Consider the following 20,237-nt stretch of genomic DNA (forward strand, 5'->3'; position numbering starts at 1 on the left):
ACAATACTGGGAAACCTAGAGGAAAGAAACGATACCAACCGCGAATTCTAAAATCTCATTAGTATTATTTTTGCTGGTTTTTTGCTTAAACTTTGCTCTCTATTTCTGACTTTTTCTACGATAAAACCCCGAATCTGTGGAAACTTTTTGGTAAACTAATTTACTTAAGCCCACGGTCCTGACGGTGAAAACACTCCATCAAAAACAGGAATGGTGTTACCAGTTAGATCGGGCGCTCTGCAGGTCTTCAGTGAGTCTCTGGGGTTTTATTCAATGCCTAAGTCTTACGGCGCAATGATTTGCCTTAAAAACAAAAAAACCATACCACATTCACTCCTGTTCGAGGTCTTTTACGCCAGGAGTTTGTTTCCACCCGGAGAGGAATGGAAGAGCACCGCAGACCATTCAGCTTTTTGGTTGGATGTTTTAGATGCTTTTCTTGGTACGCATGCGTGTTGTGTCTCAAGGGCGGGCTTAAAGGGAAGTGGGTGTTGACCCGCGGGCAACTGAAGCTGTTGTTTGGTTGGACCGGGGACGGTGCGGTTACCGGGCTTTCTGGAGACGCGGACCGGTGAATTTAGGTGTTCGGCGGTTGTATTTGGAGCGGTGTGTGAGACTCTGGCTGAAAGCTACTAAGCGTCTCATGTGGGTTGGTTTTTGTTTTGTTTGTTTCTTTTTCTTCTTCGTTTTTTTAAATTAGCATTTCGATTTTAGTTGCTTGGCTACCTCTTCACAAATCTTAACCCCGCCTCCACATCTGTTTGGTTTTGCACTGCCAGCCCCCGGGTTGGGGAATCCACTGTGTCTGAGGGTGGTTATTATTACTCAGATGGCCATTCTCTTGCCATCTCCATTTTCGGATTCGTTGGCATGGTGGATTATTAGACTGAGATTAATGGGTAAATACGATGTTATAGTCATCTTTCATCCTGTATTAAATACTAAAATGTAAATTGCCAGTTTTATGGATGTTTAATTTAGACATAGTTTTATTTAAAAGTTGATGATTGCATGTTCCAAAATTACTTTTGAAATTCGTTTTCTTTATCGTACTAAAAAAAACCCCTCTCATGTTCTCAAACTCCCCCACCCCCCGCCCCTTCCTTCCCAGTACTCGAAGCGGTGAAAATTTTGTTCTGAAGTCTTAGGACCCAGAAGAAAGTTCTTCCATTCAGAACTGTGGGACTAGTTTTATTATCAACAATATGAAAGGCTCTGAAGTTAGCCCTGAAAAGAAAAAAAAGGTTCAAATACCACTGAGGAAACTTCGTGAGGTAGCTTCTCCAAATCCGAGAGATAATTTGACTTTGCTGAAAGATGATTTGCCCTGCGTGCCTGCTGCGTTGTCTGCAAACAAACGTCTTCCTGTTAAAACGGGGACTGACTTGAATGGAACATTACATGGTATGTGATCCCATATAGGTTTTCACCCAGTTTTTATTTTGGCAAGTATTTGAGACCTTATTTTCACTTCGTTTTTTTGTGTTTCAAAATTTAGGATATTCTTAATGCTTAAATTCTGAAATGTAGAAAAATATGTTTGAAAACTGGCCCTTTTCTCTTGGAAAATGGCCAGGCATAGACAGTCACCAAAGTGTTTGTTGAATGGGTTGAATGAATGAAACTTTAACATTCTCAGCTATGCGTTTTCCTTGGTATGGTTTTTGCACACCGTATTGTTCACATCTGTATTCGATACACTTAACTTGTATAATGTTCTTAGTTTTCATCAGTAGTGCTTTTTACGAAATACTCTACTTCTGTTTGGATGATGTTATCCAATTTGGCATGGTAGAAAAAAAAACTGTCATTTGATGGCTCCATGTTCCAAGCCACTTAGCCTGTCTGGAGTTCAGTGAAAAGTACAGGATAATTATAAGAGTCAAATTAGTGAACATGTGTGCAGAAACAACAAAATGCTTTTGTAATGCCACTGTTTTTGGAGGGGAGCATTGGTTAAGAGCTATGGCTGCTAACCAAAAGGGTGGCAGTTGGAATCCACCAGGAGCCCTAGGGGTGCAGTGGTTAAGAGCTACTGGCTGCTCAACAAAAGTTTGGGCGATTCAGATCCACCAGCTACTCCTTGGAAACCCTATGGGGCAGTTCTGCTCCATCCTATAGGGTCGCTGCGAGTTGGAATCGACTCAATGGCAATGGGCTTAATTTGTTTTTTAAAGTTTTTTGATGGGGGGACTGGGGGTGCAGCATACTCAGCCTAGCATAGGCCTGTTAGTAAATCATGTTTTTACCTCATCTACTTATTTCTGGCAAATTGTTTTACCATAGTTGGTCCAAACCTAATAGTATACTGCTGTAGCATTTCGTACTTGTTACCTCACTTGATTATTAGCACTGACCCTTGTTTTCCAAAACATCACCTGTAAAAACCTTCATTGGGATATATTAATTTCTTAGATGTTTTTGCATGCAAAAGTAGCTTCTAATTTGGTTCCTCCAATATGGAGTTTGTAGTTCTTGAAGAATCATGCTTATACAGTTTTTAAAAGTAGAGTTCTGATTTAAAAATCACTAAAATTGATTCCTTTGTTTTGTTAGGTTCATCAGATTTAACATCTGCTAGAAATTATCACCAGCCTCCACTAGAAAATCTCACTATGTCAGAAAGTGTAAGCAAAAGGATTCTTAATTATGTTCATGTTAAAATTTTCAGTATTATCAAATAATGTGTTCCTAAATTGTGTATGATTAGCAACAGGCTTTGCTTTCATTCAGACTTTACTTACCAAGAGAAGTGTTTTATATGCTAGAACTGTGACTTAAATAGTGTTGGAGACATTTAAAAAAAAAAAAAAAGGTCTTACACAGAAATGCAAATAGCCATTATTAGGATAATGACCTCTGTGAGAAATTACTGAAAAGAAAATCTGCTGCTATATAGGGAAAATATTCTTGACCAGAGGCTTTGTATACTGTTAGGTAAAAGTAGGGATAGTTACAGCTCAGAATAAAAATTGAAGTGTGTTTGTATATGATTCAAACTGTTTGTGAGGTCTGTTTGTTTTTGTTTTGGGTCTTTGAAAATAACATGAAATTCTCATCTTAACTTTTTTTCTTTATAATATTGAAAACATTTGATGATAAATGCAATGTTTTCACGAGAGCTTCATATTAGGCTTTGACTGCTAATCGTAATGTAGATGTATACTGCCAATTTAACCAGTCTGGATAACAAACATGTGTGTTTGTTTTTGTTTGGATAACAGTCTAAGAATTAAATTGATACTATTTATCAATTTTATCAAAAACTCACAATAAAGTATGTAATTATATGTGCTTTATGTGATCCCTGGGTAAATACATAGCCTTTGGGCTTGTATTTTTTCTTTTTTTGAGCAGACCTTATTTGTTAATACTAGTTGAATTCCATTATCTAAATAGTTTACCAAAGGTATGGATATACTGTTACAGCATAATAGAGGATAAAGGGTTATCTTTGTTATGAAGATCATCAGGCAGAATTCCAGTAGATTTATTATGGGCTCGCAGCTTATTTTGTGGATTTTCCTAATGTAAAATACTACGTTTTGTTTTGCAAGACAAACCTCAATCATGTGGAGCAATCGATATTATTTTACCATGAACATGAACTGCAATCTTTTTACACTGTACTTTTGTTTCATAAATGAGTGCCAGGATTACAGTGTGGGTTGACTTGGCCAGTTACCAAGAAAATGGAAGGAGTTTGTGCCTGATAGGCTCACATTTATAAACTTTCTGTCTGCTTCTATTCGTACCTCTTTCTCCCTACTACCAGAGATGAGGTATCTTTTCCTGTTTGTAGCTAATACCTTCTATACACCTTCCATGTGTGTAGAAAGAAAACAGAAACCTAAAGAAAAAAAAAAATTAAACATTCATTATAGAAAATACAAAGAGGAAAAAAAGAAAAAAATCTACCACCAAAAGTGACAGTAACTAACATTTTGAGTTTTTTCCTATGCATTTTTTTTTTAATGAAATGGGATCTTTCTGTTCTATAACCATTTAGTATTAAATAGTATCTTTCTAGGTCATTGTTTTTTTTTCCTTTGAACTTTTAATTGGTTCACACGAGTTTTTGTGTATGTGTGTACCATAGTTTATTTGTTCATATTCCTGTCATTTGACATTGTTTTCTCCCAAGTTTGATAATTTATACTATCATGTGATAAACACCCCAGACCATTTCCTTAGGATTAATTTTCTAGGTAGAAAATTATTAGATCAAAGAGATATACATTTTTTGAAATGTTTCTAAATTGTCCCCAGAAAAACTGTAACAGTATATATTCTCTCCAACAGGGTCATGAGTGTAATTATTTCCCCCATCTTTACCAACACAAAGCATTAAAATTTTAAAATCTTTGACACTTTGATAGGCATAAAAGGCATTTTACAGTTTTATTTTGCATTTTATTGTTAGTGAAGGGAAATTTTTTGCATATATATGACCATTTGAATTCTTTTGTGAGCTACCTATTTATATGCTGTGCTTTTTAATACTGATTTGTAAGAGTTTTTTAATATTAATTTCCCAGACCCATTCTACTGTACTTAATAGCCTTAGAAAGTTTTTATCATCAATGAATAACCTGGCACATTCTTCTTTTATGATTTTCTCCTTTTCCTTTTTTGATTTTGCAGAAGAAAAGAAAGGTATGTCTAAGGCAGATAAAGAATAATATTAAATGAATCAATACTTAAAAAGTCAGTGTCTTAGCACTGAATAGAATCTCAGAGACGTAATGTAGGGTTACAGATATGAGTAGAAAGCTAGCAGCCAGTAGGAGCCACCTATACAGAGGAGCCTTCTGAGGCCATATATGAACCCAACAACAAAAAATACTCTAATTAATTTGTGATGTTGTGACATGTGTTAGCCATCTTTATCTGCACAGCCCTGTTCCTGTCATTTGGCCGATAGTGAATCAGATTTTCATAATTAACTGAAACAACTGAGGAGTTAAATATGACTTGCTTCACCAAAAGTGATGAATCTAGAATGTGAGCTTCAATCTCAGTGCCACAATTGCTTGCTTGTTAATACACTCATTCATTTACTTGTCTGACAGCTTTTCACTCATTCAACAAATCTTTGAGTAGTTTCAAGGTACCTAAGTGATGTGGTAGGGCTGGGAATGAAGTATGTAATTCCTGCCCTCCTGGAGCAAAGTAGTCACATATCTAGTAAATGGTACTTGATGAATAGTGAATCACAAATCTTTAGTCTTTCATGTCTTTCTTTTACATGATGAAGAATTTTTCTAAAGATGTTGCAGCACAAGGGTTGCCTTTGCATGAAACAGAAGAGAGTAACAGACAAAAAGGTAAAAGGATAGAATTGATTTTTAGACATTTATTACAGTGCCTTATAGTTTTTTTCATGCTTTAATTAGTTTTTCCTTCAGATAAATTGATAGAATTGATTTTTAGACATTCTTTAATAGCCCTATCATTTTTTATTATTTTCATTTTTAATTAGTTTTCCTTTCAAATTAAGCTATCGATAGAATCTCTAAAACCCAGAAAAACGTTTGCAACGGTAAAGGTAATTTTATTCTTATCAACATTCTCTGTAGGTTTTGTATTAGATATCTGTTTGTTGTTTGCCAGTGAGTCGGTTCCTACTCATAGTGATCCCATGAGACAGAACAGAACTGCCCCGTGGGCTCTTCTTGGCTGTAATTGTTACAGAAATAGATCACCAGGTCTTTCTCCCATGGAGCTGCTGGGTGGGTTCGAACTGCCAACTTTTCAGTTAGCAGCTGAACGCTTAACCATTGTGTCGCCACGACTCCTTTGAGCTCTATAAGTTCTAAATTAAAGTTTTTGGTTGCCTTTGATCAGGTAATAGATTAAAAAATTGCTTTCAAAAGCAACTGAAAGATGAGCCCTTCAGAAGATGACTGGGGAAGAGCTGACACAGTGGCCGCAACAACAGGCTCAAGCATAACGATTGTGAGGATGGTGCAGGACCGGGCAGTGTTTCATTCGTTGTACATAGGGTCACTATGAGTAGAAACTGCCTCGACGGCACCTAACAACACCAACGATGATAAGTATATTTTTAAAGCAGTTGGTTTTATTTTATTCTAAGCAATTTTTTTTGTTTATATTTTAAGCAAGTGTCTCCAGTTAGGCCTCAGGTTTTATTGATATGGTTCTCCCCGCTCCCCCCAGCCCGGGGTTATGATTATTGCAGTATTAATTAGTCACTAAATTTGTTCCTTGCCTTTTCTTGTATTGATAAATTGTATGACTAAATACCTAAGCGTTCTTTTAGTTTAAAAATGTTTTTCTTTGAGTAGCTTCTTAAAATGTAATAAATTTTCAGGAATCTGAAGTACATTTTTGTGTCTTGATTTTGCAGCAAGTGACATCTCTCTCTCTCAGTACACCATGGGACAGAAGGATGCTCTAAGAGCAGAGTTAAAGCAAAAGTAAGTTTCATTTACAGAAAATAGGTGGACCATTTGTTATTTTCTTAACATGGTTCTTGAAAATCAGCTTCATTATATGTTGGGCATGGTAAAAACCTTTTTACTTATGTGATAGTATGTATAAAGTATCATGCATGGTACTGGGCACATCTGAAATACTCAGTATCTTTTAGCTATTAACGTAGAAGAGGTACTGTTTTAAGTACTCTATGTACATTAACTTCTTTAATACTCCAAAGACCCTGTGAAATAGATTTTGTTACCACCAGATTTTACAGAATCCCCAGTTTATAGATGGGGAAACTGAGGCCCAGAGAGGTTGATTTCTGCAAGATCATTTAGCAAGTTGTCATTAGGCTGGGATTCAAACAGGCAGTGTACCTTTAGAGCCTGCTGTCTTAACCACTTCACTATACACTTACAGCAGTGGTTAAGTATAATAATATTTATAAACGTCGAAGTAAATTTAGGCTTTCCTGGCTAAGATCTGTGAAAGGAACAAGTTTAGTACCTAGGCAGAGTGAAAGGAGACCACGTCTGGATACTCTACCTAAATACCCTCTCCCATCATTGAATACCAATGAAATACAAAATAAAATGAAGTACAAGATAAAACCTGATAACAGAACCATGATAAATATGTCATTATCAATTGACCTGGTAATTCTGTTGTGGATCTACTGTAAGAAAATAATAGAAATTCAGTCAATAATTTATACACAGTGATGTTTATCAAAGAATTATTTAGATTTGAAAAAGCTGGAAGTGACTTCAATTTTTATTACTGGAAAACAGTTAAATCAATTGTGATACATACGAGGGTCATAGAAACCTTTATTAAACAAAAATATCAAAATGCGAAGCTATTATTTCTCAACTTATCCTTCATCGAGGTCTATATACCTCAGAAGGCAGTGTTTCCATCTCTCTAACCCTCCCCTGAAGAATTCTGCACTCTTTGATTTACACCATATCAAAATGGCAGTTTTGGCATCCTTAGGGGACTCTGTCATAAATTGAATTGTGTTCCCCCAAAAATGTGTGTGTCAATTTGGCTGAGCCATGATTCCCAGTATTTGTGTGATTGTCCCCCAATTTGTCATCTGATGTGATTTTCCTATGTGTCGTAAATCCCACCTCTATGATGTTGATGAGATGGGATTAGCGGCAGTCGTGTTAATGAGGCAGGACTCAATCTACAAGACAGGATTGTGTCTTGAGCCAATCTCTTTTGACATATAAAAGAGAGAAGCCAGCAGAGAGACAGGGGAACCTCATATCACCAAGAAACAAAAGTCAGGAGAATAATATTTTGTTTGGACTAAGGGTCCCTGTACTCAGAAGCTTCTTGTCTGGGGAAAATTGATGACAGAGACCTTCACATAAACTTGTTGCAAAGATTCAGTGATTTGGGAAGATGTCCACTTCAGTTTTGTTAAAAATTTTATATTAGCCTTGACCTCAAAATCATTTTTTTCTGTGGCACAAAAGTACCCTTTTTTTTTTAAGGCACCCTAAGGAGGCTAAGACAAGTGAATGACTGAGAGAACTTGTCTGCAGCCATCCATTGATGGCAGAGACATGTTTAAACACATTTTGTTTGGAATAAACCTGTACATGTATGAATTGGAACCTTAGTAGCAATACTTTTGACTTACCCTTCATATGACGGATGAATTGTTCTCAGAGTGTGATCTCATGACCATCATTCAGTTGTGTATGAGGACAATTTTCGATTTTCAAAGGGTGGAGAAATATGTGTGGGGTGTTTTTAAGCAAGTAAAAACTAGGAGAATGAATTAGTTGAGAAGAGGTGATGATGTTTTATACTAACTTATTGACTTGGTAATGTCAAGTCAATTCTGACTGATAGTGACCCTATAGGACCGCGTAGAACTGCCTCATAGGGTTTCCAAGCAGTGGCTGGTGGATTTGAACTACTGACCTTTTGGTTAGCAGCTGAGCTCTTAACCATTGTGCCACCGAGGCTCCTGTTTTATACTAGAGAAGGAGAAATAAGAAGGGAGAAATGCTAATCTGGTAGAGGAAGCTATGGTGTAGTGGGAGATCTCTGGGAATTTGGCCCTAATTGTGCTACTTCCTGGTTCTGTGACTTGAATCAGGTAAATCCTGTTACCTCAGTAGACCTCGGTTTCTTCATCTGTAAAACTAGGGAATTAGAATAGGTAACCTATGATGTTCAGCATACCCTTGTAATTCCATGACATATTCTTGCAATTATGATGAAATAATTGACAAGACTTGATGACTTAACTGGGTGTGAGAAGGTAAGCAGAGGATAAAGAAGTGAAAGATGACTTCCAAATTTTGAGTCCGAGTAAAATGATGCTCTTAATAGAAATGAGGAAATATCAGAGGGGAGTAAGTTTAAGAGCTCTTTCCCTTCTTCAGAAATCAAGAGGGGAAAGTCCAACAGGTGACAGTGGAGTGCAGTCCTACCAATTTTACTTAGATTTATGTAGGGACGCTTCAGTTTTGTCAGTGGTTCCTTTTTTTGTTTTCTTTTAGGCCTAAAATAGAGCAAAATTGGTCTGCCCTTTTCTTTAGCATTTAGTTAAATGCCTTACTGCAAATATGTGTCTGTTTACTGGACTCTTTTTTAATCCAGGCTGCTTAATACTGTGTTTTGTGCCCATTTTAATCCAGGCTGCTTAATATTGTGTTTTATGCCCATTTTAACTAACTGGGTGACATTTATTAAATAAATCTAAGTGAACTAGACTCCAGAAAATTAATTTCAGCAGTTTCAACAATTCTTCTCACATTGTCTGCCTTTGGGACTGAAACTTGGTACTTGGATTCTTAGAGCTTTTTCTGTGTGTTTTAAATTTGTATTTCTTGATTATATATCTTTATAATTTTGCTCATGTCCTTTTCATTTGTGTAACTTTTATATTCTGAAATAATATCATTGCCCTTAAGGAATTATTTCTTTAGTGTTTCAGATACTTTGGCCTGAGCCTTAATACACATCATTAACCAAATAGCTTTGTTTGACATGACGCTGATAGGGAAAAACAGGTGATTTAATTTTTAAAAATCAAGAGAACTCACCTTCGGCGGAGTACTGCTTGTGTTTCTTGAAATTATTCAATGTAGCTTACTGAATATATTTTTATTCCTTTTTTATTTGCAGAGCTCAAAACATGCCTGTTTTTAAGGAAGTAAAGGTACAGCTTTTAGAAGATGCAGGTGCAGAAAAGAACCCTGTTACTCAGGAGACTAGAACTTCACCCAGTGGAATTGATTCAGCTACAACTGTGGCTGCGGCAACTGCTGCTGCCATTGCAACGGCAGCTCCACTGATAAAAGTATATTTTCACCCAGATGTCTGTCACTGCCTTATGAGATGTAAAGACATTTATTAAGAAGTGATTCTACAAATGGTTGTGTCCAGCTCTAGACTGGGGACATTCTAGTTGCTCTCAATTTGAAAAGAATTTTCCTATCTGTGATTGTATTCATTTCTCAGGAGTTGTGAGGATTACCCATGATAGTGATAGTTAACCAGGGCTTACTGTGATAGTGATAGTGATAGTTAACTCAGGACTTCCCAGTTTTAGCACTGAGTATTCTGCATCCTGGGAAACCTCTGAGTCCCAAGCCACCCAGACGATTGATCACCCTATTTTTAGAGCTAGAAGGAATCTTAGAGATTATCTATGCTATCCCCTTTAGTTTGCAAATGGGGAAGCAGAGAAGCAGGTCAGAACAGGCACAGTGTCTTACAGCTATTAAAGCCAAAAAAACCAAACCCAGTGCTGTCTAGTCGATTCCAACTCTTAGCAACCCTATAGGACAGAGTAGAACTGCCCCATAGAGTTTCCAAGGAGCGCCTGGCGGACTCAAACTGCAGACCCTTTGGTTAGCAGCCGTAGCACTTAACCACTATGACACCAGGGTTTCCTTACAGCTATTAGGTAGCACAAACAACACTAAAGAGAGCTCGAGGCTGCCGACCCAACTCATCTTTAGATTAGCAGAGTATCAAAAGCTAGTTTGTTTTGTTCTTTTCTTTTTTTAATTTTTACTTAAGTATTTCTGCCAAGTTGGATATAATTTTTTTTTAAGAGGAATTATCTGCCTAAGGTTAAACTATTTCCTCCCTTTTATTTCTGTAACTCTAAAAATAAAGGCATTGGATCATCAAATATTTAGGGGATAAAAGCTCAAGCTTGAGCGTTTCTCAATACCAGTTGCATTAAAAAACTTTTCTAGTGATTGAACATATTTTTGGTATCTGTAATATTATTTTGATGTTTTAATTTTAGGTGCAGCGTGATTTGGAAGCAAAAGTCAATTCTGTTACAGAATTACTTAATAAATTACAAGAGACAGATAAACAGTTACAACGTGTTACAGAGCAGCAAACAAACGTTCAGAATAAACATGAGAAGCTTCATTGTCGTGATCATGAAAAGCAAATGAGTATGTTTATGGAGCAGCACATTAAGCATCTTGAAAAATTACAACAGCAGCAAATAGATATTCAGGTATCTGTAATAAAGTTAGTACATGTTGTATGATCTTTTATCACTTAAATCTCTAAGCTAGTATTGGATATTTCAGTCACACCACACGATATTTCAGTAGCTCAGTAGATTTTAGCTGTGTTAGTTTTCGATAATGATTCGTTTGTTCACTAGTCTCCCGCTACATGGAGAACCCTACAAGATCTAGGTCTCTACAAGTTCTAGCTCAAATGTTCTGTGAGACCTCTCCCTACAATTGGATTTTTCCTTTTGTAAGAAAACTTTTCTTTTTTTTTAGTATTTTTGTTTATACCATTTTTAAAGTGCTTTTGTATTACATCATAATTATTAGTTTATATCAATGGGTCCTAACCTGCGCATGTGCATCAGAATTACTTGGGGAACTTTATAAAAACATGCATGGGCCTCTCAGAGAATCTGAGTTGGTAGGTCTAGGATGGGGCCTGGGAATTGTAGAAAGCTCTCTAATGACTCTGATATATACCCTTGGATGAGAACTACCTGTTTTACATATTTGTTCCCCCATTTAATTAGTTAAAAGCATAAACATATATGTACTGCTTTTTGAGTACCAGGTATCAGGCTATTATAAAAAAGAGAGCAATCTTCCCAAGGAGCTGATAGTGTAGTATTTCTTCTGGGATTGTGGAGGTTTGGCACACTACTGAGCACTTAGGTACTCAATGAATTTTTTTCTGAATGAATGAATGACCAGCATTGTAAATGCATTGGTTTTAATTTCCTTTTTTTCAGATTAATATATGATTTTTATACTTTTTAAATTAAAATATAATATTCAGATAAGTACAAAAATAAGCTTATTATAGCACTATATTGGTACAAAATGAACACTAGTATACTATAATTTTCAAGACATCTTAATAGGGCTTATCTTGCAGTCAAAGATAGAATTTTTATTGGAATGATTATAGGCACACAAAGTAAGTTTTAGTGAGTGGACTCATACGTGACTGAAATCGAGTCTGTAGCATGATACATGGTGAGAAGCTGGGGTGGGCCTATCAGAGTGCTGGTTCCCTGTCTACAAATAACCTTACTTCTCTCAGAGCCTGGATGTCTTTTACCTAAAGAGTGTATTTTCATTGTTGTACAGGATAAAATGAGATGATACATTTGCAAAGCACGTTGATTTCTTAATGGGGGGTCCTACTTAAGTCCTAAGTGACTGCCATCCATCCATTCCTTTATAAATAAATCCATAATTTATTGACTTCTTGATTTTAAAAGAATGGAATCTTTGCAAATTCAGATATTTATAAAGCTTGAATCAACTCGACAGCACTGGGTTTGGTTTGGTTTTGGTTTTATTTATAAAGCTTATAATTATAGAGAAAGTTGAAATCTTGGTGATACACTAGGTGTACTGGTATTTCAGTAAATGCTAAATGGAATGAAATTAGTTGAATTTGTCCCATCTGTTTCATTTGGAGGGATCTCAATACACTTTTCGAGATGAGTTTTATTAGTTACGATACTTAAATATTCCAGATGTTTAAATAAGTAGTGTTGAAAATTGTATTGTCACCATAATTCTCATTTATACATAAATGCATATACTGTATTATTGCTGCTACTAAGCATGGCTACTATTCATTTGAGTGCTTACTACCAGTAGTTTTTAAACCTTTACTTCAGACAAAATCTTACCACGTAGCTTGTGAGAGAAGATGTCTTGGTTTTACGTACTCTGGTTGAAGTGAGTTTTAGGGCTAGGGCCCCTCCCTCTTGGTTGTCTCCTAGCCTACTGTAATGGCCCCTGAGCCATCTCTGAGATAGAAGAGAAGAAACTAAGGTTTAGAGTGGTTAAGTTAGATTATCAAGGCCACATAGCAGAACCAGGCTTAACCTAGGTCTTTGTGCTACTACGTCTGCCTAGTAGCATCTCTGCTACTATAAATAGTTGCAATGTAATATATGTGTTCTCATTATTTATTAAAAGTAATAAATTGTTTTCAAGTCCTCTAATAAGTTTCAATGTATTTTGTTATGTAATCCTTTCAAAATGATATTATCTGAAATTAATAAAATGGTTTGTCTTTTAGACTCATTTTATTAGTGCTGCACTCAAGTCTAATAGTTTTCAGCCTATGGGTATACCCCCTTCCAGAGAAGTAGAAAAGTATTTTGTAAAACCAGAACATCCTAATCTTGGTGGCAGTGATGTATCTTCACATAACACCTTCACTTTCAAACAAGGTAAGTATATAGTTTTCTCTGAATAAAAAATGTCACCTGTGACTTTTGTTTGTGCGATATAAGCTGAAAATTTATTTACTGGGTTGTAGGAGATTAATCTCCCAGTAACTAAAATTAGTTCTCTTTTTATGTCAAGTTATTCTTAGGCCATTTTGAAACTTATTCAGTCAAATTATGGGTCATGTCCTAATTTATGGTTTTAATTAATAACCTGTAATAAAAGTGTTAGATTTTATCTTACTTTATAGCGCTGATATGTTTAGAAAAATTTTAGTAATCTGGTATCAAAAATGTTTGTAATAAGTAAATCCTCCAGTTCTCTGACAAACTGCATATTTACTGTTTTTCTTGATTCTGTCAGGGGAAAAACCACCTAAGTACAATTATAAATTGTTTGTAAGTATTTTCAAAGAGTTAGTAATGCAAGTCTGTCTTAATAGAATTTTTAAAATCTTTCTATATAATAACAAAAGAATATATAGCTTAAATATATTAAGCCATTAGAACTTGAAGTAAATGTGTTCCCAAACTACTGATATTTGAATAACGAACTTAAGAAAATCAAGTTTTTTTATCCCTTTAATGATATAATGATCCGTGTGGTACAGTATCCCCAACATTTGATGTTAGAACTTTGTTTTATTAAGGATTATTGATATAAGGGGCTTTGTATTTTGCAGCAAATTGGTGATCCTTAGAAAACTGTGGAAAAGTAAATATGAGTCAGTTTTTAAGTTGTGAAGGGAAGAAAATGAAGCTCTGAAAAGTTACGACTTACCTGCTTAAGATGACCTGGCTTAAGAGTAAGAGCATCAGAGCTAGTGCCAGAGCTCAGGTCTCAGTGTGACCCAGCCGTGTGCCTTCTATAGAAAAAAAGAAGTGGACACTTAATTCATCCTCAAGTCCAGAGAAGATTTTTATATCTCTGTGTACGTAGCGGAGTCCTGGTGGTGCAGTGGTTAAGAGCTCTGCTGCTAACCGAAAGGGTGGCAGTTCGAATCCACCAGCAGCTCCTTGAAAACCCTAAGGAGCAGTTCTATTCTATCCTGTAAGGTCGCTATGAGTGGAAACTGACTTGATGGCAACGGGCTTGGGCTTGGGTCTGTACCTAGTAGTAACTAAAGTGGGATCTCTTATTTTTAGTGTTTTTCTTGGTCATAATTTTTGTTCTTTAGACTTGAGTTTTAAAGAAAAAATGTTGTATAATGAATTTGTGTCTTTGTATGTTTTAGCTGTAGCAACAGAAATAGAACAAAAAATAAGTGAATTAATTCAACGAACTTTATTTTTCTATGCTTTTTCTAATTCTTGGGCATACATCGTTTTTATATAGTTATAATTATAGTGTAAGTGTTATTTTATATTGCGTTTTTATGTTTTACATAGTTGTCTTTTTAATTTTAATGACCGAAAGATTATCTGTTCAGCAATTATTTTACGATATACGTCACCATTATCCTGTTGTTGGACACTTAGGCAGTTCTTAGGTTTTTTTCTTTATAAATAATGCTGTAAGGAATATCATCATCTGTTTAATGTTTTCCTTCTTTTAGGTTATTTTTTTAGAATAGATGCCCAAGAGTAAGATTACTGAGTTAAAGTACAAAAACTTTTAAGACTTATTGGCAGATGGTTTTTTTAATCAGTTTTCCTTGCCATGAGCTATGTATGACTATGTCATTTTCACTACAGCTTTAATAGCCCTGAATGTTATCATAATGATTTATTTTATTGTTTAGTAGCTGTAAGTATAAAACAGTCTTATAATCTGCATTTCTTTTGATTTCTAGTGAGAATGAAGTTATTTCTACATATCCTCGTTAATCATTTGTATATTCTATAAAATTGGTTTTAGTTTTAAAGAATGGGAAGAGTAACACTCTAATTTTAAATTTTTAAAAAATAATGTAAAATTTATTATTTTCCTTATTTTCTATTAAAGCACCCTTAAGAGAGGTTGAAGATATGGGTTTTGATAAACAAAAATCTTCTTTGGAGACACCAGCACCTCGCAGGTTTGCTCCTGTTCCTGTTTCAAGGGATGATAAAATATCAAAAAGAGAAAATCCTATGGAAGAAAAAGAAAATAGAGAGATGGCAGTTCACAGAGGTAATAGAGCAATTAGAATGAGAACCCACTGCTTTTACTTGACCTATCTCAAGTTAGGAAATAGTCAGATCTCCTCACTCATAATTTATAGTTCTCATAATTTATAGCGCTAAAGAAGGAGCCCTTTTGGCGTAGCGGTTAAGTGCTTGACTGCGAACCAAAAGGCTAGTGGTTGAAACTCAAGAGCCACTCTGCAGGAGAAAGATGTGACAGTCTGCTTCCATAAAGATTTACAGCCTTGGAAACCCTATGGAGCAGTTTTACTTTGTCCTATAGGGTTGCTATGAGTGGGAATTGAATGAGCTAGATGGCAATGGCTTTGGTTTTTTTGTTTTTGTTTTTTTTTTCGGTTTTATTTATTTTTTTTTATGTGCGAAAGTGCTAAAGTAACTAAAGTACGATCCCTATTTTTAATGTTTTTCTTTAAATGATACTAGGCAATCAAGCTTTTTTAGATTCTTGGTAGTAAGAGAGGTATTCATTGATAATATTCTGAATATTTCCTACAGGTTATTACTTACATGTTTAATAAAAAAAATTTGTTATCAATAAAAAATAATGCTTTGTTGACGATAAGGGTAATCATTTTAAGAGCTTGTTTCCTTTTATCGTTGTTACATGTATATATTCATAGTAAAACTCCAAGGAATTTAACATTTATCACTGTGTTCAGTTAGGAAAAAGTGCTCATATATGAACTTATTTATAGAATGAGAGCTTTTATAGGTGACCTGAAATAATAGTGTTTTGTTACTGTTAGCTGCCCTTGAGTTGGCCCCCAACTCACGGTGACTCCACGCACAACAGGATGGGACCATTGTGATCCATAGGGTTTTCATTGGCTGAGTTTTCAGAAGTAAATCACCAGGCCTTTTTTCTAGTCTGTCTTAGTCTGAAGCTCCCGCTGAAACTTACTCAGCATTACAGGAACATGCAAGCCTTCACTGACTAACGAGTGGTGGCTGTGCTTGAGCACTTCTGATAAATGTAAGTGTATTTGTTGAACTATCAACTTCAGTTCTTGGAATCCTTTAAATTCATTCAAATCTTGTCTTGGCACTTTTAAAGCATTTTAATGAATTAAGAGGCTAAAATATTTAAAAAAACAAACCAACCTCACCCAAAAAAATTATTATGTATTCTCACTAAAGACGAGGTTAAAGGTAAGATCCAGTTAGTAGTTGCTGTGAGGAAACAGATAAATCTCCTTTTTGCTAATTTATAAAAAGTAGTCCAATTTGCTGGGCTCTGTTATGAAGATATTTCTTGTTCAGATTTCTTTTTCCAGTGATGGAAATAAATTCTGGCATAAATTTCTCAGTATAATTTTCATGAGAGTTAAAAAAATCAGTTTTGTTTGATAGTGTTTTGATAGCCTACCCTTTAGAGTGCATTGAGTAGGTAATCACCATAAGCAACTAATCTAAGCCAGAGTTTGGCACAGTTCTACTTTGGCACACGGGGTTGCCATGAGTTGGAATCACCTCCATGGCTAGTGGTACTATTACAAATATATCTCACAAACACTGTATTTTTATGCAAATAATGTTCACCTTCTGTGTTTTGTTTGCCAGGCACACCCTCCTGCTGTGCGGCAATCTCACAGGTGCTGCCCTGCCAACCCCCTTCATATGTTGGTGTAAAAAAAAAAAAAAAAATTAGCATAGTGAGCTTTCAAAAATACCTTGCGAGGGAAGGGCACCGCCAGGGCACCGCCGTTGGCAAACACAGAAGGCATGCATTATTTGTGTAAAAATACGGTATAAGATTATATAAAAGAAAAGTGAATTAGTAATAGAAGAATGATACTATATTTCTTCCACTGTAGGAAATGTAAGACTATTGGAACAAATTTTGAATAGCCATGATACTCTGACAAGAAAAAATGAATCTTCAGATAAAGCTTCACTAACTATGTCAAACATGGGCTGGAATCCTGAGAGGGGAAACAGGTAAAATCAAGAGATTGGAATGAAAACTAGATTCAAAAGAGCCTTGTTCATATTTCTAAAATTTCTTTAGGAATTTTAGTAAATTATCACATTGCTTTTTTCAAATATGCTAGGTTTAGTTACTGTTTTCTACTACTAATAGATCGTCACCTTTTTCTATATTTATGAAATTAATATATCTCATTTTCTCAAAATGCAGATGATTTATTTCTAATGAAATTATGTCTGGAATTTGCTTAAAAAGTAATCCAGTGCAGGGTATGGGGAAGAAGAATAGGGGTATAAATGAAATGAGGATGGCCGTGAGTTAATTATTACACCTACCCCTCACTAACTATCTTGTTACCCAACATTTCGCATTTACAACGATAGTAAAAAAATTGACTATCATGTATTTTGCGCATTAAGGAGGCGGTGGACATGGTGGCAACAACTGAGGAGCATCCCCTCCCTCGAAGAGGGTCTCTGGGCGGCCTCTGGGAAGCTGGGCTGCGCTGCCCCACGTCCTCCGCTCCCTCCTGCGAGTGGGGGTGCCACATCTAGCTGCTGTGCAAGGTCTGCCTCCTCCATGGCCATGGCCTCTGAGCGGATACACAGTCAACATTGAGCCAGTGGGTGTCTCTTCTGAGTTTCCAGTTCCTATGCAGCCTGAGGCTCTGCAGCTCAAAATTGCTGTGAGGTAGGAAGGGAGGAAGGAAAGAGGCATCAGAGAGAAGGTGTTTGGAAGAAGTGTGTATGAGTTTAATGACATCCCAAAGTGAGCTGAAGTGGGCCCAAAGTCTCTACTTCAGTGGGGCCAGGTGTGAAATCAGGCTCTCAGTGCCCTTGCAGGAAGCCCCTAGCCTCCGTGACTCTCCAGGCCCAGAGGGCAGAGCAGACTTTGAGATCCTGAACACAGGGCTCATAGAGGTGGGAGTGGAGCCCTGGAGGCAGCTCTGACCCAGCACAGGAGGAAAGTGAAGGGGCTAAGCTATGGGCCTTCCAGTCACACAGCCTGGCTTTTTCCAGCTTTACCTCCTCCAAGCTTACTCCACGGATGAATAATCCATAACGGGACTCATCACAGTGATGACCACATCAGTAGATCTTAGCTGTTATTATTTCTATGATCATATTTTCTAAATCAAGAAAAATGGATGGCCTGAAAACAAAAAAAAAAATTTTAAAATCCATTTTTGCATAATGCTGATTTTCACGTAATGACCTAATCTTTGGAACCTAACCATGTTGACAAATGAGGAATAGGTGTATTGTAGTTAAAAAAAAAAATGGGTACATGGAGGTTTATTATAGTATTCTATTTTTGTGTATGTGTGAAATTTTAAATAACATTGTTTTAGAAAATCAAATCAACCTATGTCAGTATCTTGAATATCATGGAAACTATAGTAATAAAAAACTAAAAGACCAGCATTTTGAGTAAGTCCATGTGAAGACATTATACAGTTTTAATCCATTTCAATGTCGTGTAATTACTGATAAGATAGGATTTATGTCTGCCATGTTGCTATATGTTTGCAGTACATCTTATGTCTCTTTTGTTCCCCTGTTCCACCATTATTGCCATTTTTTGTACTAAATACGTTTTTTCTAGTGTTCCATTTTAATTTCCTTGGTGTTTATTTTACTGTGTTTTTTTTTCTTAGTGATTGATTGAGGATTATAATCAATATCTCAATTCGCCAGTTTCAATAGTATTCAGAAACTTTGTTCCAATATAGCTGTTTTCTCCCTCTTTCTATGTATTGTACTTACCATATAAATTATGTTTGTACATGATAAGCCCATCTATATAGTTGTATAATTATTACGTTATGCAGTTACCTTTTAAATCAGGAAAAGAATGACAAAAAAAAATTTATATTGATTTTTATATTTACTTATATCCTTGTCTTTCCCAGAAATTCTGGTGTATTGGTTAAGAGCTATGGCTGCTAACCAAAAGGTCAGCAGTTCAGATCCATTGGGTGCTCCCTGGAAACTCTATGGGGCAGTTTTACCCTGTCTATAGAGTCGCTATGAGTCAGAATTGACTTGATGGCAACAAGTTTGAGTTTTGCCTTTACCAGTACTCTTTTTTTTATTTCTTCATTTGGATTTGAGTTAATAAAAGTGTTCTTTTATTCCAACCTGAAGGATTACCTTTAGTTTTTCTTGAGGGTAGGTCTACTAGCAATGAATTCTCTGTTTTTGTTTACCTTGGAATGTATTAAGGAGCCCTGTTGGTGCAGTGGTTAAAGCTCTTAGCTGCTAACTGAAAGGTTGGAGGTTTGAACCCATGAGCCGCTCTATGGGAGAAAGATGTGGCAGTCTGCTTCTGTAAAAATTACAGCCTTGAAAAGCCTATGGAGCAGTTGTACCTTGTCCTTTAGGATCACTACGAGTTGAAAGTGACCCGATGGCAGTGGGTTTATTGTTGTTGTTTTTGGTTTGAGAATATCTTAATTTCTCCTTCAGTTTTGAAGGATAATTTTGCTGAATATAGAGTTTTTTGGTTTACTTTTTTTTTTTCTTTCAGCACTTTCAATGTCATCTCACTGCTTTCTGAACTCCATGGTTTCTGATGAGAAGTCAGCTGTTAATCTTATTGAGGATCCCTTGTATGTGATGAGGCATTTTTCTCCTGCTGCTCCTGTCAGAATTTTCCATTTGTCTTAGGCTTCTGACAGTTTGATGTGTCTAAGTGTGGATCGCTTTAGTTTATCCTGTTTGGAGTTTGTTGAGCCTCTTGAATGAGTAGATTCTCACTTGGGAAGTTTTGGGTCATTATTTCTGTAAATTCTCAAATAATGCACATGATATTTCTCCTCTCCTTCTGGGACTATGCTGTATGTTGGTATGCTTGATTGTGTCCCTCAAATCTCTGAGGTTCTGTTCATTTTTCTTCTTTTTCTTTTTGTTCATCATACCTGATAATCTCTATCTTCAAGTTTGCTGATTCTTTTGTATTTCAGCTCAAATATGCTGTTGAGCCCCACAAATGAATTTTCCATTTTAGTCATTA

General features: G+C 36.0%; 1 protein-coding gene across 13 annotated transcripts in view; it reads left to right on the plus strand.

Moving 5' to 3' along the window:
- Nucleotides 1-213: 213 nt before the first annotated feature.
- Nucleotides 214-20,237, plus strand: part of KIAA0586 (KIAA0586 ortholog) — a 142,298-nt gene continuing 122,274 nt past the window's right edge. For 10 of the 13 annotated variants that reach the window (XR_007518854.1, XR_007518855.1, XM_049897389.1 and 7 more), the window contains exons 1-10: nucleotides 492-645; nucleotides 1,112-1,404; nucleotides 2,557-2,627; nucleotides 5,258-5,327; nucleotides 6,371-6,440; nucleotides 9,598-9,772; nucleotides 10,733-10,954; nucleotides 13,018-13,171; nucleotides 15,114-15,281; nucleotides 17,110-17,233. Coding sequence is in view for 11 of the 13 variants with exons in the window: in XM_049897389.1 (XP_049753346.1) it covers nucleotides 1,206-1,404; nucleotides 2,557-2,627; nucleotides 5,258-5,327; nucleotides 6,371-6,440; nucleotides 9,598-9,772; nucleotides 10,733-10,954; nucleotides 13,018-13,171; nucleotides 15,114-15,281; nucleotides 17,110-17,233 (1,253 nt within the window). In the remaining 2 variants the exon portion in view is untranslated. Of the gene's footprint in view, nucleotides 443-491; nucleotides 650-1,111; nucleotides 1,405-2,556; nucleotides 2,628-5,257; nucleotides 5,328-6,370; nucleotides 6,441-9,597; nucleotides 9,773-10,732; nucleotides 10,955-13,017; nucleotides 13,172-15,113; nucleotides 15,282-17,109; nucleotides 17,234-20,237 lie in introns of those variants that run through there. The other 3 variants (XM_049897391.1, XM_049897390.1, XM_049897399.1) reach the window with 3 other exon arrangements.

The sequence above is a fragment of the Elephas maximus genome, chromosome 10 (genome assembly GCF_024166365.1).
Source record: "Elephas maximus indicus isolate mEleMax1 chromosome 10, mEleMax1 primary haplotype, whole genome shotgun sequence".
In the NCBI taxonomy this organism is placed as follows: Eukaryota; Metazoa; Chordata; class Mammalia; order Proboscidea; family Elephantidae; genus Elephas; species Elephas maximus.